The following is a 23,730-nucleotide window of genomic DNA, read 5'->3' as shown; positions in this document are numbered from 1 at the left end:
GATCTCTTTTCTCAGCAATAACAGCTGAAGGGTAAGGCATCATCAAGGCTTAGAGACATATTCCAGGTAGGAGGAATGAATGGTCCATCAGCAATACCTGCATAATAAAAGGCATAAGATGCCAATTCTTTGGTGGATTTGAGTTGCTGTTATTTGGTGAAGGCCTTTTGAGCACTTGTTAAAGATGATGGGAACTGGAAGTGTGACAGGAAAATACCTGCACAAGGAACCAGGCTGTATTGGAACATTTCAGGGCTGAATAGATGTTTGGATAGGATGCCAGGTCAACCCCCGCAGGGCCCTTGGGAACGTGAGACCCACAGCACGTCTGGGAACGTTGTCTTCCATCGGAGCAACCACATCCCTGGCAGTGGCTTGGGAGCAGCCTGCAGAGGACACAGCTGTCACCCCTGGGTCTCTGTTTGTGTTCTCTGGATGGGGGCCAAGAAACATTTCTGGGGCACCAAGACATTCTCCCAAAAGGTGGCAAAAAGTAAACTCCAGCAAGGAAAAGATTTATATCCTGTTACCAGCCCCAGATGGACTTTGGTCCAGGCGATGAAGCTGTCGATCCTATATATTCCCCTGTGGCCCTTACTCCTACCCCGTGTAAGGACCACCAGAGCTGGCAGGGAAGCCCTCGCCAGACCCCTGTTAAATATCACTTGCCTTAGACACACTGTTAATCACTGCTGTAATAATTTCTAAACTTTCCATTAAATAGTTCCAGCAGCTCTCATCCTTGCCAAAAATCTCTCCTTTTACTGTCAGTGATCAAATCAGCACCACTTTCAAGGGCACAGAGTTAAGATAATGCTGAGAACCAAGATTATAATATTTTACACACTTCTAATTTGGCCTGGTTCAACAGCTCTCTTGGGTAGAAAAGACAACAATAGCTAATAGCAGAAACAGAACTAATCACTTATTTCAGAATTAATAAGTTGTGGCACAGTCTGTGAGTCATTTCCTTGCTGAACTAATTTTTTTTTAACTCATCAAATTTGCTCATGAAGTAATTATCTTGAAGACAGGAGTAGACAGGGAAATTTTTTTCCCAGAACAAATTTAAAGAGACATTAATATCTTGTAAGACAACGTCCCAGATGATTCACTGATAACCTGTTACAAGCGTTTACAGAATGGAGTTTGCGTAACACCACCATAGCTAACAAACTACATCATGACAGAGGCAAAGAAAAACAATAGAAAATATTTATTGACATAGTCTGTGCATCGTGTAATATCTTCCTATAGCAAAGGTTTGCATTTATTTTCCCAAATGAGTTGTCATTTTGTGCAGTTAAAAATATTATAAAAACACATGTTTTGTAGTTAGCTGTCAGTCTTTAAAAAGTTAAGAACATTAAAGAATCATTAAAGCTACCTCTGGAGGTTTTTAACCTAAATGCTATCTCACACTCAGAGCAAAAGGCTGGAGCAACAGGGACTCAAATATACTTCCAAATCCTTTGAGATTAGTGTGCAGTTTTAAGCTTTCAATTTAACAATATTCTTTATTTTTTTCCCATTCATTCTTTAATCCAGGAATTTGTAGATGGAAGTATCTGCAATATTCTGTGCTTTAAAATTAGAAGCACTTGATTAAATTTCTACAAAGATACTAAACACAAATGGAAGGTATTTGAAAAAAAATTTATTGCCTAGAATTTGTAGGTACATGCAAAAAAATGGAGCCAACATTTAAATGCTTCAAGTCTGAGGTTTTTTGTTTCCTGTTTTTTGGTGGTGGTGGTGGTTTTTTTTCCAACGGGGAACAGCCTTTACAGGAATCCCAACAAAATGTCAGGTTTGAGAAACTTTCAAGTGAAAGAAACTCCCGTTACTCCCTACACTCTTAGTGGCCCGGTGTGCGGGGAGGTCCATGCTGCCAAGCCTTTTGGCCAGGACACAGATCTGTTGCTTCCCAAGGACCCTAAACGAGCACAAGCGTAATCCCTGCGACTCCGACTCCGGGCAGGGACTGTAGATCAAGGTCAACCCCCCCTGCCTGCTAGTGGTCCCTGCCAGAACTGAGCCCTCCCACAGCCCTTTCCTTGGTGCTGTTGGCCAGGAAGAACAGCCTCATCTTTAACAGTGAAAGGAGATTGTTCAGGTAACTTCTGAGTTTTACATCTTAATTTATACTGTTACGGCTTTACCAGCTGTCTACTCTTTCTTACAATAGGTCCCTCTGCTATCTCGCAGCCATTTAATCTGTCACTTTTCACACTTTCTTTATCCCTTGCATACCACCTCCATCTTCCTGGTTTTCCGTACCATCTACTTGCTCACTCTTTCTGTACTAATTGCTGTTTGCTGCCAGGTCATCTCTTATCAGCAGAATAGGAGGAAGTCCCCAGCTGCTTCTTTCCCCCACGTGCAGATGAATTATTTTTTCACTTAAGCCACGTTCTGTGCTGATTCATACTCCATGCAGACTCACAAATCTGCAAAATTTTGATGGTAAATTATAAACTGAGTCAAGGAGTTTCTTTAAGCAATTTTTAAAGCATCGGGTACTCTAGTCCTTATATAACAGATATAAATTTGCTACCTAACATTGTGTTTTTCTTTTGTTAAGATAATACAAACTTAATTTTTCACATTGCAGATAAAATCCCCTTGACTTCCATCATATGTCTTAGAGCCCCAAATTAAACATATGCACAAATTAAATGCATGCACAAATGTCCTGCAGCAGCTGGTCTGGGTATGTTAATGGTTTGTCTATGAGGTTTATCTTTGGCCCAGGAAAAACTTATCTGTTAATTTTACAAATTGCCAGTAGCACCCTAGCAGAAAAGGGATTTGACTGAGTTTGTTTTTTCCTAAAGCCGGAGAACACAGTTAAAGAAAAAGATCTACTACAGCAACTGCTATGGAAAAGCATTAGTACTGATGAAAACAAATGATGTACAGCCTGGTACTTGAAAGAGAGAAATATCCTTTGGGGAAATATCACAAGGGCTCTGTCCCCTTCCAGGCTGGGAACCCAGCCTTGATGCTGGTGTCCTAGACACCAGCAGATCTGATCTACTCACAACACCCCCTCCTCATATTTTCTCATTGATAACTAGATACGAACTGCAGCTTTTTAAGGAAATTTGAGATGATCGCAGCTCAGATATTCTTGTCCCATTTGCCGTGGCTGGTACCAAGAGCTCTACACGGGACATTGACCTCCTGGGGTTGGGTGTAAGTAAGTCCTCGATTTATGAACTAGTTCAGAAGTCCCTGTAGTAAGCAGTCACAGTGCCTACGTAAAGCATTTCCTTCTCCTTTAGGCCAAGTGGCAGACTGAAATGTTGCCTGGCATGCAAATACAACAGGAATAACATTTTGTCTGTGTCTTCTTTTGCCTGCATTCCCTTGCCTGAAGGCGCTGACCCAGTCAACATGGCACATGCTCTACAAGCCCCTATATTTGCATGTGTTTGCGCAGGTGCACTCAGACACAGAGGCTTGAATATATATATAGTTTTCATTCATTTTTGTGTTGCTCTAGCCAGCTTCTTTAATCTCTTAGTACGATAAAATGAGGCACTGAGCATTTAATATTTATCCTCTGAGGATAAACATTTGTTATAAGCCTGGTATGAGAACTTCGGGTTGTGGCTGAGGTATTTATAGTGGATGATTGTTATAACAAGACCATTTGAAAGCTGACATCAACATTTTTCATTCTTACCTTGTCCCCAATTCCCAAACTAATAAAGAAATAGATTATATTTCTGCTCTGAAGGAGCGCACCTAAATAAGACTTATCAAAACAAGGAATTTACTAAGCTACCTTATATTGTCAGTTTTGGACCCAAATCAACAATGAGAATAATTGTAACAAAATCCATGCACATAGGTTGACTTGTATTGGATTAATGATGTGGTACCTTATTTGTCACAGTAACTATGGAAAAAGGCACTTTTAAGAAAAACACTACAGAGCCGACTAAAGAATATTGTAGGCCTGTTGCATAAAGCGAGAGTATTAAATACTGGAGTGAGGTGATTGAAAATTACTGTCAGCGAAGCCATACATCTTAAAAGAGATGTTAACAACAATAAAAAATAATTAACCTTAATATCTTAGACATTAATTTCTAAACTTTAAATTTATTATTAGTTTTCTGGAAACAATCACCACAAAAAAAAAAAAAAGAAAGAAAAGTTAAGTGTTCCTTAAGTGTTCCCTGGAAAGCTGATGTTAACAGAAATAGTTTATTTTAAAGTGAGAACTCTTTCAATTAATGAAATAGTTATGGTAAGGAAACAAGTCTTAAATTTTTATACTTTGGCAATAATATGACAAAGTTGCCTGCACATTCAAAGTGTCAGGTTTTATACTTTCAATCATCTACAAAAAAGTGGATTATTAAAAATGATCTTATTTCATCAAAAGCTATTACAAGCATATTTTAAAGATACCAACAAACAAATAGTATTTTAAAATCTTGTTATATTTTTTTCTTCTCCACAGGAAGAAAATGTGTTTTGGTCAGCATAAACTTATGATCAAAAAAATTAAATATTGTTGTGGTGAATAATCTTAAAAGTATTGAAACCCAAAGGATTATGATCAGAAATAGACAGATTCATTTTATGTTATTAGATTAATGTAGCACCATAACAATCCTGTGCACTTCAAAATCTTGATATAAAATAAAAGATATAGACTTGTGTAGCAATCAACAACAATTTTTTTAAAAAGTGATTTGTGTTTAAAGGTGTGTAAAAGTCAAGGTCACTTTGTGTTTCATTAAATACATGGTTCAGCAAACATACTTGACCAAATTATTTGCTAACTACTGCTGCTGCCTAACAAGATACCTGTTATAACGTACATGATAGTTCTTCTACCATTCAGAAGGTGGCATAATTTAGTTGGGAGAAATGTTTCGTTTAACCTTGTAACTCATGTTGAGGTGGAATCTGGGTATGACATGATTAAAACTACCCATTTTGCAAAACCATATAAAGCCAAACTACAATATTGCTTTCCAACTCCCAGTCTAATACATACTATCCTATCTATGAAGCTGAACTTGTATAAAAGTAATTTTAAAAACTGCAAAAATGGTTAGCACCCAAAAAAAAATCTATCATCTGTGAAGCTCTAAATGATTGTCAAATAGCCACTTCAGAAGTCAGTGACTTCTCCCAATGGTAAAGATAAACATTTGACTAGAAACTAAACCTACAGCTCTCCAAAAACTAACTGGAATGCAAATGCATGTGTTTAAGACTTCTCTAGCTTCTCAAAGAAGATTTAAAGGCAGTAAATTATGTCATGATTTTTCTTCTTCTTCCAAACATGGAAACTTCTATGTCCATTAATTTCTTTTTGCTGTTTTTACTGAGCAATGAGGTGAAACTTGTCTTTGAGGTCTAACCCTCAGTTACAGAAATTTGGGATTTCCATGGAAGTGTTCCTGCAGCAACCAGAGGAGGAAGTTTTCCAAACTAACAAGCATGAACTAGACTGCTGCTTCTCAACATGGAGCTGTGGTCTTCAGAGAATGCCAAAATGTCTTGGTCTCATGCAGTTCTCTGGATCATTCTGCATACACCTCAATGTGCTGTAGGCACAACTTGCATTTGAAGAATTGGACCAGAACCCTGAGAAAAGCAAATCCATTGGAAAAATAGATATTGTTTAATAATACCTGTTTGAGATGTGTCAATCCTTCCCTTGGGAAAAAAATGACAAAGAGATGTAGTCATTTTTTTCTGATGTGAATGATTGGAATTTATCACAATTGCAAACATAAATATAGTTTGGGATTTTAAGTGCATATCTAGGATTGATTACAATTAGAAATATTTTGTTTGACAACTCTACCCATCCCCCACCAATTCAGCGTTCCTCAAGTCACTGTAACATTACTTGTGAGCTTTGAGTTCAAAAAATCCCGCCGTGGAGTGATGTTCTTCCAGTAAGTGCTGCATTAGACTTTTGCTCTATGGTAATAGGGGTGCTAAGCGAGTCAGGTTCAGCTCTCTTCAGCCTTGTGCGCAATTCTCATCATTCCCATGTATCCAGAAGCAAATCTGGGCATATTTGAGAGGAGTAATTCTTACTGCTACATTGTAATCCTGCTGTTCACCATTGACATCCACCCACTGATGGCCTGAGTAAACAGCGATGATCTTGCGTTTCCACTTCTTTTTGTTCGGCTCCTTAAGACGGAGATAGACGCCAGATCCAGTGGAGCCAGGCTCAGCATCACAGTACTGATAAAAGAGATCATTGGACTCATCAGAAATGCTACAAAATCTATAGACCAGCTGCCCAGATCGATCATTGTCAAAACCTGAGAAGTGGATCATGCTCCCAGGCATCATTTTGATTGTTGGGCTGATTCCCAGCTCCATATATTTCCTTTTGTGGGGACGCTTGAGCTCAAGAACAGCATAATCATAATCCAGGGCAATATCCTCAGAGACACCCTTAAACCAGCCTTTCGGGATGTGAGTACTCTTCACCCTGGTCCACTGGAAGGAGGGCATGCCATCTGAGGTCCCCTGCTTCCTCCCAGATCTCCTTTGCTTTCTCCCACCACCTTTGGATTGTCGCCTTTGTGTGCCGATTGTGGCAACTTCGGGATCCTCTTGGGCCGCAGAAACTTCTCTCCTACTTCTTTTAGCACCTTTGCGTTTCCTGCCATCACCTCTGGATTTCGTCTTCATCAGGCCCACCCTCAGTCTTTTGCTGCCCTTGACATAATCCTTGCCGTTGTGCAGACAATGGGCAGCTGTTAGCACGTGCTTGGGGGAAATGAGGATGCCACTACAGCCGGTGGAGATCTTCACAGCTGTGTTGAATGGAAAGTTGGTCATAAACCGCTTGTCATAGATGCTGAACCTACTGTCCGTTCCATATATCTGCCTCTTCTTTCTCGAAGACCTTCGTGTGGTTGTGTTTCCAGCTGGGTCAAGCACTAGTCCGAGGACATTCACTTCAGTCAGGGTCCGTGTGCCATTTTCAAAAATGGTCTCATAGGATAAGAGGTCCTTCAAGTCAGACAAGCTTGGCACTGGCAATTTTCTTTGACATTCAATTCCACATACACCGTTCAGCTCTAATTTGGTTTTTGCTTCAAATTTAGGGCTGTCAAGGGAGAAAGTTCTTTTGCTCACAATCTGAGGAATCTTCTTTAAGTGCCAAGTAAAATCTTGTTCAGTTTCTGTTCCATTAGTGAGACCCAATATAGGTATGAAAAATATGAATAGCAGTAACATGTGCTCCATTTTATCTATTTTTTTCTAAAACAAGAAAGAGAGATTTGAAAATGCACGTTGGAAATATACACAGTTATCTTAGTATCTTCAAAGTATAATCATGCAATATTAGCATTGACATCAGTGGAACAGAATTTAATACTCTGCTCAAAATAGAAATGCCTCAGATATTCCCTGTATTGCTTCTGACGCTTCCAATGGTCTCTAGCAAGATGGGTGCAAACAAGACAGCCAGTATCCATGCTGAGCTGCCTACTGGAAGGGGGAAACAGCTGAGTTTTACCTGCTTTTCCCTCCGTAGGGCAGTAGTCTGAGTCATTCCACTCTGTACAGTGCTCTGGTTTTATTTATCCTGTAGGAATGCACTTATGTTTTAAGCTTAGGAATGCACTTATGTTTTACGCTTCTGCTTCTCTTCTCTATAGCTACTGCTTGTAGGTAGAACATGGTTGAAAATCACCAATGTATTCAAAAGTCGCATTCAAAAGTTGGGATCCAGGCACAGATGGACAGACAGACTACACTCATGAGACTTAGGAACCCTTAGGAAAACAGACCAATTGTGCTTTTTCATGTAATGGCTAAAAAGTAGCAGCTTTAAGTGATCTACGAGCCACCAATGGTTCTGCATTACCCACCCAGGTAAGACCTGTGAACCTGCCTGCTGTGGAAAAGGGCACTTTGCTAATTGCTCTCCCAAGGAACCAACTTAAATCTCTTTTCCCCTTTAAAAGTTCATGTTGTCTGGATGTGACAGATGGAGAAATGTGGGCACCTAAACAAGGTGGCAAGTCTCATTTTAAATGCTTTCAGCTTCTGCTGCTCTGAAAGGCACGGGTCTCCTGCAGATCCTGAGCTGTATCTCCCTGTGTGCCATGGCCACCAAAACCTCATTCATTTCCTATGTGTGGGTGTCTGAATCTCTCTCAGAATGTCAAAGAATTTCAAAATCCATGGTTGCAGGGCACAGATGAGTGAGGAAAGTAGAATCTGGTTGCTGGTCTAGAGGAGTGTCCTGGTTATATACATGCAGGAAAGCCCAGCCAAGTAGGAGGGACAAGTCTGCTGACTCATCACATGTTTTTTCCTGCAGGATCCCACAAAGGCTGCACAAAGGAACTGTGCTGTCCATGCCTTATGGTCACATGTGGAAAGCCCCACCTAGATGGGGCGATGCACCACACAAAGAGCTAATACTTTAAATGGGAAAGACAAAAAGCAGTTTTATTCCCACCTGCAGTTGGGAAACACGCAGAAAGAACATAAAATTGTTAGAAGTCTGTGGCAGAGCCAGAAACTGAACCCAGAAGTCTTGATTCTGAGCTCAAAACATTACTGAAAAGACCTTTTTTCTCCTTTGGCAGCAGTGATGTCAGTGGCATTAACCAACTACTGGCCACTGCCATTGGGAAAGCTGCGCTCCGTCCTCATATCCTTCATTCCAATTACATGGAAACCTCAGCTGTGTAGAAAGAAAGGGCCTATGATTAAACTTTAAAAGCCAAGCAATTCAAGGATATGTATGTGGTTAAGCTCTCTGGTTTACATTGTAATGGCTTTCCTTTTCTTGGGCTTAGTTTAGAATAATCTAAGTGCAGTGAAACAGTACTGGTTACAAGCTAGCTAAAGATCTAGCATGAAAAAAGAGGAGTATGTGTGCAACATGGAAAAAGAAGTGGTAACATCATTTCAAAAGCTGTATAATGGACCAACAACTCCTACAATTTTGAGGCATCTTCACAACAGAGACAGTTCTTGTCTGTAAGAGGTAACAATTATCACTTTTTAGCTAACTAAGCACTACGGTTCAAACACAGCTTGTTGCTTCTGATGCCAAATTCCGAGGCTGGTTTTGTTTTAGCCTATTTTTTGACGCTTTTCACCTTCCCCTGCATGGAACACAACTTTGACCTGGAGTTTACTTACTAGGATATACACAAAACACATTTTACAATACAGTATAAAGATACCCACCCTGGCTTTAAAGTAGCTAACTCAGGTGTTGGAGAAGATGTCTGGGCTTTCATAAGACATTTGGAGATTACAGTGACTCACAGACCTAAGCTCTGGGGTGTATGTGGTCATACTAAAAGATATCTGAAGGTTTTGAAAGCAGAGCAGAGTCATCCCAGGTACAAGATTTTGCAGACATCAGTTGTCCATACCAGTCCAGGTTATTGGTATAGCAGAAATGCACATATTTAAACATTAATTCCTATATACAAAGTTACCTTCAAAGTATTGTTTTGGTTATTGTTCAATTAGTACTAAATTTGAAGAGGAATTATAATTTTACTTATCTATTGATAAATGATAAGGTATTGAAATAAAGAAATACTATGATGACAACAGAAGAATAGCTTTCCTGGCCTGACCAAAGGTCCATCTCACCCAAAATCCCATTTCTGACACTGGTCAAATGTGGATGCCTAGGGTAGAGCACAAGAACAGGACAACCATGTATATCCCTCCTCCCTCATAAGTCTCTTAACTTACAACCAGTTGCACCTCATGGACTTTAAACCAGAGGTAGTTTCTGTAGTGTGAGAAAACCTAAGTGGATTTCTCTTCCATAGCAACCCAGTCTTCCCTTGAACCCATATAAAATTTTGTATCCACAATGTTCTGCGTCAAGGAGTTCTACAACTTAACTACATGTTGTATGAGGAAGTATGTCCTTTTTTTTATTTTCAGCCTGTCACAAACTAGTATGGTTTGATGATAAATGTTGTGATATTAATGCGGAAAAGCTGGTTTAAATTTGCTTTGCTCTAATGAACAGATACAAGGTATTAAGAAACGCCGTTCTTCTGTCAGGCTTGAGAATGCCTTTTCTATGTTTTTTCCTAGAATACTCCTCCCTTCCTCAGCCCTTCCTCAGGGTCTGGCTGTTTGATATTTCTCTGTAGATGAATTTTGTGAGCCCTAAGGAAAGTTCATTCACTAACTGCTAGTTCATACAGAAAGTCTTAGAGGTGTCTGGCTTGATGTCATTCCACTGTGATGGCTGAAGTCTTCCCAGCTGGACCCATAACTAACTCCACTTTATAGAGAGACTTTCTGCAAGCAAATGGGTGGAGTACCATTGCTCCTTCTGACACTCTTTAAAAAGAAAAAAACCCAAACACACAACCCTCAATAGATGCATTGGAGCCTCCTATTTGAAATACTACACTCAAGTCTCCACTACTTACAAAGGCAGTCTTGGGAGCCAAGATTTTCATCATTTATAATGAACTACTTGTTGCTCGTAATGAACTAACTACACTTCAGTAGAACTGGAAGAAGTCCAAGCTGAGGAACTTGATGAAAATAGTAATTCTCATTACAGACCAGAGCAGTGGTCCTACTAGGCAGCATTGTCATTTACAGCCATGCACTTAAGCTCTGTTTATCAACCTGGTCTCTACCATTTAAGCAAGGCCAACTTCAAGCAATGGGCAACGTCAGCAGCTGCCATGGCTCAGTACAGGTTGCAGGCAAGGGGCAACACAGGGGTTTCTCTTGCCAGACGACGGGGATGGAAATGTGTAGATGGCTGCAAAGACACCTTTGTAGGGTGACAGACGGGGAGAGAGAATACAGCCTCCAGAGGAAGGAGGAAAGGCCCTGAGAAAGCTACAAGCTGGACGCAAGAAAAAACACTCAACATCTTACTCACACTTTCTGCCACGCTGTTCTTCACTCTTCCTCCAAACCCCAAGCTGGTCTGCCCTCTCCTTTCCTTAGCTCCTTTCCCATACAAATTTCGGGTTGGCTTACAGTAATTAGAAGCCTCGATTCAGCTCTGTCTTTATGGCAGGATGAATTGCTTCAGAGAAGGCAGAAGATGGAAACTAGAAAGTGAGAGAGAGATCCCCAGCTCCATGAAAATGTTGAAATTCTTCCTCCAGTTTCGAAATCCAGCTGATAATGGTGAGGACCATATGTATGCAATCAAAAGTATTTCCATTTGTTCTTACTTCTTGCTTCCAATATAAAATCTTTCTGCATTCACAGTACAAATCCTACCCATCTCCTAACTTTTCAGGATATCTTTCAAATATTTTGGCAGTATAACCTATCTTACTTCCGTAGAAGGCATCTCGAATGCTCAGGGGAAGGCTTTTAGTCAAACAGAACTAAAATGTTTCTCTTCAGGCTACCCCAGAGTGAATTTACATGTCAGTGTAGCTCAGACAGAAGAAAAGTTGTGTCCAGCTACCTGGCAGCATTCTACCTTGGTCTGTTAGGTGCAGCCTCTGCTCTGGGGTTTACCTCTTATTGTAGGAAAGTCAGCACATTTCACACTAAGCTTACATAATTTTAAATGCAATTTTTCAGACCATAAAATATTAGAGGCTGTTACACTAACCAGCTCCTTTAACTGCTTTTGGCCTTATTCTTAAAATGGCCTGAAAGTTGGAATTCACAGTTCTACTCTGACAAAGCAAAATAGAGAACAAATTTTGGAAAACTCACACTCCCTGGGAAAAAACATTACCCTAACCTTATCCGCCACTGCCGCCTTCACTCCTCTGGGTGTGCTCAATCTGTATATTGGTGCACAGATTTCATCCTCCGCTCTGACTTATGGAGAAAACCCCACCGCGACTCCTGGCTCTTACAAAATTTAAGCAGCTTCAGTAGGCATAAGAAGAACTAATTTTACACGGCAGGCGTGACAGGTCATTTCTGAAATCACATACGCGGGGGGGGGGGGGGGATAAAGAAGGCGGGGGGGGGGGGGGGATGAATGGCAATGGGGGCAGGGGCTTCACCTCCGACGGGGTTTTCCCTTTCCCGGCCGCCCCCACCGCGGCCGCGGGGTGGCGCGCCCGGACAGCCGGCGGCCGGGCAACCGCGGCCGGCCCCGCTTAACCCGCTGCCTGCCATCCCCCGGGTGCCGGGCTGGCCCACGGCAGCCGCCGCTCCTCCCAACCCGCCACGCTGCCGGGCTCTTCTCCCCGCTCCTCTGGGTCGAGGAGGGAGGCTGGGGGCGGGGGGCGGGGAGGTCGCGTCCTGGCCGCTGCTCCGCAGCTGAGCGGCTCCGGGGGTCGAGCGCTGCCAGCCGGGGCGGCCCCGGGCAGCGGCCCCCGGGACGGGAGCGGGCGGGCATCGGCCGGGAACCAGCCGGAGGAACGGCGGGGACTGGGGGGGCTTTGCTGGGATGGCCGCTCTTCCACTGCCCGCTCCGCTTCTGCCAGCCGCTCCTATGCATTAGCGTGTTAAAGCCCAGGGTTTGGGGAGGAAGCTTTTAACTCTACATCTCTTTAGCCATCCCTTGGTCCTGCTTTCCGCAGCACGCTCTGCTTTTCCGCGTCTGATCCAAAGGAGTTCCCTTTCTCCAGAGCCTGCAAGTTAAATACCTTGGCACGGCTTTTTTTGCCATTCCAAGATAAATCTGCTTCCAGCAGTGACGAATCTGGATGAAATTAGTGTCAATTCCAGAAGATCGCGGGGATGGTAGCGTGAATACTGACAGCATGAATCAGAATTAAAAGAGAGGTTGTTTTGAAGGGTGAAGAGGTTCCTTGCCTGCTCCCCGCAGAAGACGCAGCACAGAGACAAACCCTTGAAAGCCCAATAAATATGCTCCTTGCTTTCGTCCCGTTAGCCGCCTTGTGAAACTAGCTTCAATTAAAAAAAAAAAAAAAAGGGACCAAAAAAGTCTCACGTTTTAGTCGTATCAAAAATACATCCATCAGTCTAAAGAGGCAGGAGCTTTACACGAAACCCTTCAGCTGCCAACCCCAAGGTACTGACATTGCTCAGCCTCATCATTTTTTAAAAACGACCCGTGTAAGAAGAACGACATCGCAAAAAAAGAGATGACCTTACGGACGTTACCTCCGACTGCCCAGTCCCCGGCCCCGGGCTGCCCCGGCCCCGGGCAGCGATCCTCAGCCCCCATCCCCGGCTCCCTGCCTGTCCACCCAGCGCTGCCCCGACGAAGTCTCTCGGGGCAGCCTCTCCCCCCACGGCCGGCGTCGGGAAGGGTTTCTTTCATACCTGGCACCCCGCAGGACGAACGGAGGGGAAGGCGGCCACAGCCCCGGGGCGCAGGCTACCCGCGCCGCCCGCCCGCCGCCCAGCGCCCGCGGCTACTGAGGACGGGGCGGGGGGAGCGGCCAGGTCTTCCCAGGCGGGGGAGGGGATGGAAAAAGGGAAAAAAAAAAAAAAAAAAGGAAAAGGAGGCGAGAGGGAGGAGGCCGGGAGGGCGAGAGGGGAGGGCCGACGGGAGCGAAGGCAGATCCCGGTATCTCCTCGGATGGGAAGGGAAGAAGGGGCTCTGCCCGCGGGGCGGGGAGGCGCATCGCCCGGGGAGAGGCTTCCTCTCGGCGCCGGGCGGAGGGCCGGGGTGACCCGCGTAGGGACTGGGTGGGAGAGGCTGGCGGGCCAGGGGGGTAGGCGGAGACAAGTGGGGAGGCGGAGGGACCCCGTCCCGGGGGCAATGGCCGGAGGGCACCGCACCGTGCGCACCGCGCCACCTGCGTGGGGCTGGGGCTGCCGGGCATGACGGGGCCGGGCGGCAGTGGCAGCGGGGAGGGCCGTTCTGCCCTGACCTGCCGTAGGGCTCCTGGGGAAGCCGAAGAGCGGCTGCCGGCTCCACAGGAGGCTCTTCGGGCCGGGTTAGGGCTTGCGGCTGCAGGGAGTGGCGTTCCCCCGACCCGTGGCCTGCCCCCGCCTCCCTGCCCTCGCCCCTCGGGGGCGCCCCGGCCCCCCGCCTTCCCGGCCCCGCTTCTCAGGGACCCTCCTCGTCCCGCTCCTCAGGGCCGCCCCGTTCTTCAGGGCCGCCCCGCTTCTCAGTGACCCTCCTGGCCCTGCTCCTCAGGGCCGTCCCGCTTCTCAGGGACCCTCTTGGCCCCGCTCCTCCGGGTCACCCTTCTCCTCCCCAGCCCCGCTCCTCAGGCCCTCCCTCCTTTACCCCTCTCTTTCTGCCTTCCCGTGGTTTGTCTTTTATCTCCCTTCCCAAGGCAGAAAGCTTTGGGTGGTGGTCTCTGCGCCGTGGATCAGCCCCTTGCACTACAACAAGGTCCTCCCCAAAGCTTTCTGCCGCGACATAGATGCGCAACGTGAAAAACCTCCTTCATTAAGCACTTTTGCAAGTGCTTAACCTGAGTAGTTTCAGTGAGCTCATCTGAAAAATCGGCTCGCACTAGATGGGAGCCCACTGATTTGCCAAAAGTGACAGGAAATTTGTGGCATTGCTGGATCTCCAGAGTGCTGTTTCATTCTTAATCACAGGCATATCTTTCCTTTAAAAGACTTAACTTCTGAAATTTAGTGGAACCAATTATATAAATGGGTTGGAAATAAGGCTTTGGCCAGCAACTGCAGCCTGCAGTTTCATTTTGAAGACCGAGGTTGATTTCTTCAAAATATAAATTTTGTTTGCAGTTCTGTTTTTGTTGTTTGTGTGTACAACTTAAAACCAAAGTGTAATAATTATTCATGTGCCTGAGAAAATGAGCTGAAGAATTTCCAGTTTAATTAACAAGTCAAGACAGAAACGAGTGTAAGGTACTTAAGTTTTATAAGCACTTTCTTGAACATAAGAGCTTCCATACTGGGTCAGACCAAGGGCTGTGCTGGCCCAATATCATGTTGCATTAGTAAAGGGCAAGGTCATGCAATAGTCCCCTCCAGTGCTTTCCCTGCCACCAATATTTCAAACTCAGAGATTTTTCTGAGGCAGATGTAGTTTCTATGACCTTAGTAACCTTCACTGGATTTCTCTGTCAGACACTTGCCCATCTTCCCTTAAACCTACATAGATCTGTAGCACCTACAACCCGCTGTGGTGACAAGTTCCACAGATCAACCGCATGTGCAAAAACCTGCCTCCTTTTGTGTATTTTCCACCTGGCTACTGCTGGCTTCGTCTGATACTTGCTAGTTCTTTTATCGTACGCCCCATAGGCCCTCTCCAGCCCTGAAGGATTCTAGCTAAGTTAGCTGTGCTGTACATGAAAGATGTTCCTGTTTTCCATCCTACTGCTGATGTGCAGGGACCAGAACAGCATCCGAAGGACAATGTGGCCGAACACTCCTTGGCAGTGACAAGTAGAAAACAAGGAGCAACAGCTACTTGCATTGGGCAGCTGTGTTGAGCAACAACTGCAGCTTGGGAGGTTCAGACTGGACATCAGGAAAAGTTTCTTCACCAAAAGGAACATGCAACATTGGAACAAATTGCCTAGACAGGTTGTGGAATCTCCATCTTTGGTGGTTTCCAACAGTCAGCTAGACGAAGCCATAGCTGACCTGATCTAGTGTTGGCAATAGTCCTGCTTCAAGTGGAAGGTTGGATTGGGTGACCTGCAGAGGTCCCTCTCAACCAATATTTCTACAATTCTTTACCCATACAGAAGATGGAAGCAAAATACGTATTTCTGTGGCAGCAAAAATATATTTTTTGTTCTCTGCTGATTTGTTAACACTTCCTAGTATTCTTTTATTTTTGACAGATGTTGAGCACCAGGCTGATGTTCCCATGGAGCCATTGTCATAACTCCAGGACTCTCTCCTGAGAAGTAATGACCAGATCAGAACCTGCCTTTTCATACCCAAAGTAAGGACCATTTTCCCCCTCGTGCATCACTTTGCATTTATCTACACTGAACTCCATCTGCCATTGCATTTCTCAGTCACTCCCTTCCATAAACTTGTCTGCAGATCTTCAAGGTTGTCTCATCTTTATTAACCTAAATAACTTGATAGCCTCATCAGACTTTGTGACCTGACTGCTCATCCCTTTTCCAGATCATTTATGAATACGCTGAATAGTGCAGGGGACAGCAGGTTGTTACTGGTAGCCCTTCATCCCTACAAGAACTGATCCCTTAGTCCCTTATTTTGTTTCCCATCTTTCAGAAAACCAGGCTAGCAGAGGTTCATTTCTGTTTATTGGACTCCAGGTGATGGGATCAGTGTGCTTCTGCTGCATCACTCCACTCGCTCCTGCTTTTGGAATCTGGGATGAGTTGTTTACTCCATGCTTGCTTTTTTGACCTGAAAGGCTGGCTAATAATAATAATAGAGTGGCTCCTGCTTTCACACTCCTCTCTCTTCTCAGACGACACTCCCTGAGAGCTCTCAAGATAAATTAACATTGTAAAAAATTGTTTTAGAAAAATTAAAATACATTTATTAGCATAACTTAAATTTATGTTTTTAAATTATTTTAAAACTTTTTCTTCTTGAATGCTGTTCAATTACAAATATTTTATTTCTTGCAATAATGATATTATATATATTGGATAATTCTTCGTAAAAATTTAGAGGGTTTTTTTGAGGGGGAATAATTATCACATTAAAGATTTCCTCAAAATATAGTTTGCAAAAGACATGAGGAATATATATTTCAGAATACTGATTCTTTAGAAAGACAGTGTATAATATACATGGGAGGCTGTAAAAATATAATTGTTGGAAAAGTTCCAGCATGCTAATTTTATCCTTCAAAAGTAATTTTATCTCATTAGAAGATTAGTGAGCCCTTTTGGTATTTCTACATGTTCCAAAAATAAGTTTGACATCATATACCAACTGAGAGATGTTCACTTGGAACTGAGCTTTGAAAGAATGATACCTAAAATTAAAAAAAAAAGTGTCAGAGAAAAAAATAAAAGCAAATCTGCATTATGAATGTACTGACTTCTATCAAAATTCTTCCTGCATATCTACAAAGAAAATAAAGGAAAAAAAAAAAAAAGAGCAAGTTTTTACCATCAGACTTGTACCCTGGATTTGAGTGAATTCATGGAACTGTAATATTCTTATCTTAGGATAGATAATCCACAAAATTATCTACAAAATGTTTCCAAATAAGATTCTCCTAGATTTTTTCCAGGTAGAAATTTGAGATGGGAGCTTCAACTTTCCTTGTGGGCAACATACGCTGAGGGTGGATGTACCAGCTGGGCAGCCGCTTCAGGAATGTCGTCTGGCCTTACGACGCCAGAGGAACACACTCTGCTCTCATGTGGATCTTGCATACGTGCGAAAAATGTTTGATCATAGCAACAATGCGCCTTGTCTGCAATCTCTGAGTTGTATTCCATGTAGTGCATTATGCCCCAGCAAGCAGATGTGCCTACCCACAAAATGTTCTTTCACACATGACTTATGGGAAGAGAAAACAGGCAGGACTCAGGAAAACCAAAACAAGGTGCATAGATGTCAAAAAGAATGCAAATGCCTGTAACCACATTAAAAGTTCAGTGCGTAGTCCCTAGCCATGCCCTACAAGCAGTCAGCTTTAACCTCGTCCTTTCTTCAGCCCTTCTACTCGTGTATACATGTACACACGTACTTGATTCCAAAACTAGTGATTACTTGGATAGTGCAGGTAACTCCCTTTCCTTCACGCTTTAATTCTCAAACTACCTCTGGGTACTCTTCCAGCTCAGCTGATAACATACATTTCACTTCCTTTCCACTTTTCTTGTCCTGGGAAGACTATTCTTTATGAGCTTTAACACTTTTCCAGTCCCCAAACACTAAACTTGGGATAACTCATTGGCTCATGATGAATGGATGTGAGATAATTCCTACTGCTTTCAGAACAAAGGGATGTGAAATACAATGGATCTTTCTTAGAGGATCAAGAATGGTCTCCATGGTAGTGTCTCTTCTGTGGCAGCTTGTTGCCACAGAAGTCCTTTTGTTTTGTGGACCAGTTGGGGTTGGTTATTGTGCTGTTCAGAGGTTCCTGTGACACAATGCTGCCCGGTTGAACTAAAACACTGAATGAAACAGACCTCTGTTAGAGACCCTGGCTTTGAGGACTTGGAAAAGACACAAGAACTGCAATAAATTGCATCATTTTTTAAGAGTGCGCACAGTGAGGACAAAGAGGACGACAACGGCATCGCTAGCTTGGGAGGATTCTGCATAGACCAATGGACTATCGCGGTACAGGCTGGCGAGGTAGCTATTCATTTTAAATTGGGAAGAAGTGCATGAGGGAGTATGGTGTCAGAAACAAGGGTAGTAGCAATGAGTGCAATGTCGTCAAGAACTTACAGATGACAAAAAGAAGGAGGGATGTGAAACTCGAGGCATCTAGTTGTGGCTTGATTTTCACAATATGAGTTTATGAACTAGAAATACGGGTAAATAATAGACTTGGAAAAAAACCCCACTTTGTAGTAGTACAAACAGAGAAGGTCCCATTTCTGAGTTAAAACTATGTCAAGCCTGTGGTCAAATCAAGAGGATGCTTGCTTCAGTGAGGCGACAAGCAACAATAAATGCGGATATGTCTAAGAATATGACCCACAGGAGAGAGACTTTTCTAGCTGTGCAGAATAGAAGTGAGTTAATAGCGCAGGCACCACACAACTCCTGCCTTTTGTCATTTTTGTCTCCCCCTAGAACAGCAGTTGAAAATGAAGCTGGACAGGCTCGTTCTTCTGACATTCATATGTTTAGTAGAAAAGCAGAGTCAATTGTTCACTCATCATTGCTAAAACCCTACAATTCTTACCTGACGTGTGGCATCACGGAGATAATATACATATATATAAAGCGAATGTTTTCCTTAAGGGAAATTTGCACAAGGAGAGGTACTTCTGGAGATGGGTCAGATGGCAAATATTTTTATATACACAAAATGTGTTGGCAGGTTGCAGGCAGGTACTTTAAGAGAAAAAAAAAAACCCCACACAATTTTTGTGAGCATACTACTTTGAAGGAAATGGTTTCCTCCAACTGGCCTTCCCATTGCACTCAGCACACCAGCAGCTTTACTGGAAAATTAGTGAACTGTAGATGGTAATACAGCATTTATGGATAAATGACATTTTGATGTGAGGAGAAAAGGAGTGCATGACAAGAGACTCTGAGAAGCTTTGGAAAAAACCCCGACTTTGCCTGGCTAAAGCTGAATATTCATTCCCTCCCCAAGCCTCTAAATTCCTATAATGGAAACAGCATACCACAGAGGAAAGTTAATAGACTGACGTTGACATGTTAGATAAAATAAGATTTTAGCTACCATCAGCATGATTGACCCAACAGAGGGGAAAGAGATTCCAGGGAAAGATAAACTGGCGAGAGACACGGTGCCTAATCTCGCTATTCTAACCAGCAGAGGATCAGTGGCAGCAAAATGCACAGCTTAAAAAATCTGAGAAATCAGAGGAATTAACAGCAATGTGTTATCAGAGAAAATGTGACATGTGGCATAAAACTGAGTGCCTGTGGTACTTCCAAGAATACTGAAGCAATCTTCCTCTAGAAGTATGGACAAAGTAGGAAAAGGTGCAGTAGCAGAAATTGCATTTTCAAGAGCTCAAAATAAAAAAAAAGAAGGGGGGGGGATGTTGACCTTAATCCATGGGTAGTAAGGAATATTGTCTTTATCGTCAGCATTAATTGAAGGTGACCATAAACCACTTACTGCCATTGCAAACATGCCCAGGAAAGTACAAGATTAGGTTTTCAGCTATAGCTGCATGGCTTATAAATTGAATACAAACCTGAGGGAAAAACCACATCTTAAAGAAACCATTTACTTAACCACATTCCAGAATATTATTCTACCAAAAGGCAAATCTGTTTTTGTTTATTCTTAGTAAACTGTAGGTTTGAAGTCAGATCCGAAGAAAACCTGGTGATGCTGTTTTAAAATTGCATTCACAACCCTGAAATAGCTGGATGTTTCTGCTAAAATTATTAACAGTGTAATAGCTACTAATGTTGGAATTTTTAAGGTTTCACTTTAGACTTCAAACTTTATATTCCACTGAAACGAACACAGGCATTTTGTACCTCTCAGAGCCATAATTACTATTAGGAAAACAACGTTATATTTATTGCCAAAACCCACGGTGAATATAGCGTCGGGGTTGCCAAGTATGCCTTGTTGCCGTCCAGAGCACGTTAAGTGTACATTGTCTTTGGGTCTCTGAAGCTGGCAGGAGAAACTAGGACCAAACAACATCCAGGACACATTTTTAACGCAATCTTCTGTTTTGCAACCCACATATCTCTCTCCTGTGTCTTCTGTTGGTGTATTCTCACTGACCTCCACTGTGCTAGGCAGGGCTCAGTCTGGTAACTGAGGGGAGGTACAGCTGCAGCTGAAGTAGTGGGGGATCTTTTTTGTGGGTGATACTATGCAGGAGATTGAAGTAAATACTCATAGCTGTCCTTCTTGGCTCTCAAAGTCTCTGCATATTTCTAATAGTTTTAAAGCTGTCTGTAGGTTTTCAGCTTGCTGCTGGAATCATTTCCACATGGTAACAACCCAGTGAATAGTTCAACAAGGAGAGGGAAGGCAGAAACGCTTCGCCCTAATCAGACGCTCCTTTGCACTTTCTCAGGATGGATTTCTGCAGTAGCACTTGCACAGAATCACATCTGTCTGCCACTCTGACTGTGCTAGTGCCCTAAGGATTTCTGAAGGTCTGGCATCATTCTCAAGAGGTTACAGGCAGAAGTGTCCCCAAAGGGAACCCATAGATAAACATGAATGATTTAGCTTTTTTTTTTTTAAAGTGTGACCTAAATTTGACCCTTATCTTAGTAAAGACATTTCCTGAGACTGTCCGGCAACTCATCCTCTTTCGCTGTCACTCATTACACTCCCAGGTTCAGGCAAGGTGCATCCTCATGCAGTCACAGGGAGTCAATCACTGGGGCCTTTCTCGGAGGAGCAGTATTGTGACAAAGGAAGGGCAGAAGGAGCAAGCTACAGCATGCATTTCCCCCCTGTGGCAGGCAAATTAACAAAATATGTTAATTGCCCTGACAAAAAGAAGATAGAAATTAGAAAACAGGTTATTGTTGTTTTTTTCAGATGTTGCTTGGGAAAACTGTAAATTTGAAGGTAAGTCTCGAGGGTAGCTGGAAAAAGAAGAGCTGAGTTAACCATGATGTGAGCTGAATTTTTTGGAAACAAAGGTCTGCTTCTGTTCATTCCTGCCTCAAAACTCTCTAGCAGGTTGTCAAGCTGTAACGCTCGCAGTGAAACATGCAATGCAAGCAGTGCAGAGCGGGACACTAGTAACGTTTCGGAGCAGTTTATATCAGACCAGTTGTCCTGGTTCTGGTGAGGATAGAGTTAATTTCACAAGGAGCCAGAACCTATCTCTATCCTCGCCAGAACCAGGACACCAGTACTTTCAGAGATATCATCAAATCAACAGTAGCATATTGGTTTATTTATTATCCCAGTGTATCCACAGTTTTAATTTTGAATGACTTTTTGAATTAAACATACTACAGAGTCCATCTTTGGTGGCATCTTCCACAACTCTGTGGATTATTTGATACCAATGTAATATTGATCCCCATTGATTTATTTGGTCTGCTTGCTGATACAACTGGTAAGGTACGGGAGACAAACCCAAAGCCCAAGCAAGATAGTGGAAGGGGTTTTTCTTTCACTTCCCAGGCCTTTGTATCATGTCTCAAGACAGAAAAATGGTGGTGGAGATTCAACAACCACATAGAATCTCTTCCTCTGCCCATTACAAATTTTGCTTCTGATTAACTCCCTAGCCCATAGTCTCCTTGTAGTTTAACTGTATTAAAGCAAAACAGATGTGAGAAGATTGACTTTAGAATGAATTTCATGCAAGTTAAAATAAATGGAAAATTATAGCCCCAACTTGTAATGGAAAACTGATACTCATCTTAAGAATTATCACACATCCACATACCTCTACTCAGCCAAGATTTTAAAACTAACAACTGCACATGACTCAGTTACCAAGTCCTCATTAACAGTATGTTTTGTCAGAACTCCCTGAGGTGGATTTGCCCGCCTCTTGTATTTGTGCGAACCTCACTGCGTTTTCAGCGGAGGCAAACGTTTATACACACTCAGATTATTACCAGAAGTTGTGGGACTACTCACTGGATAATCCTTCTCTATCACAGCAAGCGTAAGCTATTTGTTTTCATCTGTGGCTTGTGCTTCCCCATTTCATTTTCATTAAGATGCTGCTTATTATTATGGTGCCAATTCCTCTCACTGCCTGTAACATCATGCAGTATTTTCCACTCATTATGTGTTTGAGCAAAAAACATCACGCTTTGCCTACTTCTGGTGTTGGCTCTCTGCTCTCCCTTTCACTTCAAAAGGAGCTTCTCTTTTACTCCATGATGCCCCTTCAAATCCTTCCTTAAAGCTCTCCCTTTCTGTGACACCTAGAGAATACTTATCACACTTTGGCTGCTGATGGGCAGAAACCAAGCACACAGACCATTATCATTTTATCATCTCTCTGCTGTAGTCTCCTTTCTATCTGTATCCCATTTACAATATCGATCAGCAGATGACTGTAGAGTCCCGTTTTAGGATAGAGATTTTATAAGCAATAACAACACAAATAATAAATTAATTTTTGCAGCATGGGATGAAATACATGTGCACATACCTTACTTCAGTTGCCACAATACTGGGGTTGGAAGAGATCTAAATAGATGCAGTTACTCTGCTTTTGCCACTACCTGTTCTGTTTTAATTGCAATTACTGACAGCACACTATTGCAGCAACAGCTCTGCATTTCCACTTGAAAAATCTTGGGTTTAGCAATTCATGAACTGCGTCTAAAAATATATCCTCATTTGAAAATCGGCATTCAAGCTACAGGCTAGAAGCAGCTCCTGTTTAAACCTATTTAGTTAGTTCAGCAGTTTTATCTAGCAACACAAAAGATACCTTTGCTATTCCAGAAAGCATTCTTCCATTTTTCCATGTTCAGAACTGACTTTGTTCTGCATTTCAATTATCTCTAATATGAGCTTTTAAAAAAACCCCTATAATTCATTTACCACGTATCAGCTTTGTACTTCCTTGCCCTTTGACAGTGCTGAGTAGCAGTAGGAAGCCACCAGCTGCAGTCATATAGATTAGAGAAAGAACTATAAAATACCAAAAAGCATATGGAAATGCCCTGTCCTTTGATTTACTTTGGCAAATACATGCTGAAGACTATATGCCTAATTTACAGACTTACTATAGAACAAAATGGCATTGGCCTTCCAAGTTAAACAAGCACCCAGCCAGGAGAAAGGCTTCCTGGTTGCTAACAGCACAATAAAAGGGAGTCCTTAGGGCAATGTAAAACTCTTCCAGAGAATGAGGGTCCCAAGTCAATGAGAACTTCTCCCGGTTCATTTGTAACTCCTTGTTCAAGTTTATTACCCTTTTTCTCAACCCCGGGAAGGTCCTACAATATGTAGGCATTTGCTCCAGCCTGTGATGGGCTGTACAAACCTGAGTGGCTGAGCAAAGATACAGAGCTGTAAGCATCTCCATCAACTCTTCTGCACTTTCCTGCAAGATCTGTCAAATCACAGGGGAGGAGTTAAAAAGGAAGGATCCAGGCTGGCTGGCTTGGTTTGGATTTAGCACGTCACCAGAGATTGCTAGATGCCAAAGTTTTCCACAGTTGGATACATTTGGCTTAGGACTAATGTGTGCGCATTGCTACCTGGCACCTGCTGAAGGTCTGAATGGGGATGTGGCAGCTACCAATATCTGTAAAGGG

At 42.9% G+C, this 23,730-nt stretch overlaps 1 protein-coding gene across 2 annotated transcripts; it reads right to left on the bottom strand.

Annotated features, from left to right (window-relative positions):
* Positions 1-1,032: 1,032 nt before the first annotated feature.
* PRSS35 (serine protease 35) lies at positions 1,033-13,561 on the bottom strand. Of its 2 annotated transcripts, XM_054822349.1 has the most exons (3): positions 13,231-13,306; positions 10,901-11,075; positions 1,033-7,263 (listed from the first exon to the last, which is right to left on the bottom strand). In XM_054822349.1, the coding sequence occupies exon 3, from the start codon at positions 7,246-7,248 to the stop codon at positions 6,001-6,003; it is 1,248 nt and encodes a 415-aa protein (XP_054678324.1). In that variant the 5' UTR covers positions 7,249-7,263; positions 10,901-11,075; positions 13,231-13,306; the 3' UTR covers positions 1,033-6,000. The 2 variants fall into 2 exon arrangements, with proteins under 2 accessions (XP_054678324.1, XP_054678325.1); XM_054822350.1 differs by lacking the exon at positions 10,901-11,075 and having other exon boundaries at positions 13,231-13,561.
* Between the last annotated feature and the right edge of the window lie 10,169 nt (positions 13,562-23,730).

The sequence above is a fragment of the Grus americana genome, chromosome 3, assembly GCF_028858705.1.
Source record: "Grus americana isolate bGruAme1 chromosome 3, bGruAme1.mat, whole genome shotgun sequence".
Lineage (NCBI taxonomy): Eukaryota > Metazoa > Chordata > Aves > Gruiformes > Gruidae > Grus > Grus americana.
Note: the sequence above shows the minus strand (reverse complement) of the source record. Positions and strands in the feature narration are given on the sequence as shown.

What these genes read in the sequence shown, in the direction of transcription:
- PRSS35 (XM_054822350.1), bottom strand. Translation starts at nt 7,248, where the DNA reads ATGGAGCACATGTTACTGCTATTCATATTTTTCATACCTATATTGGGT.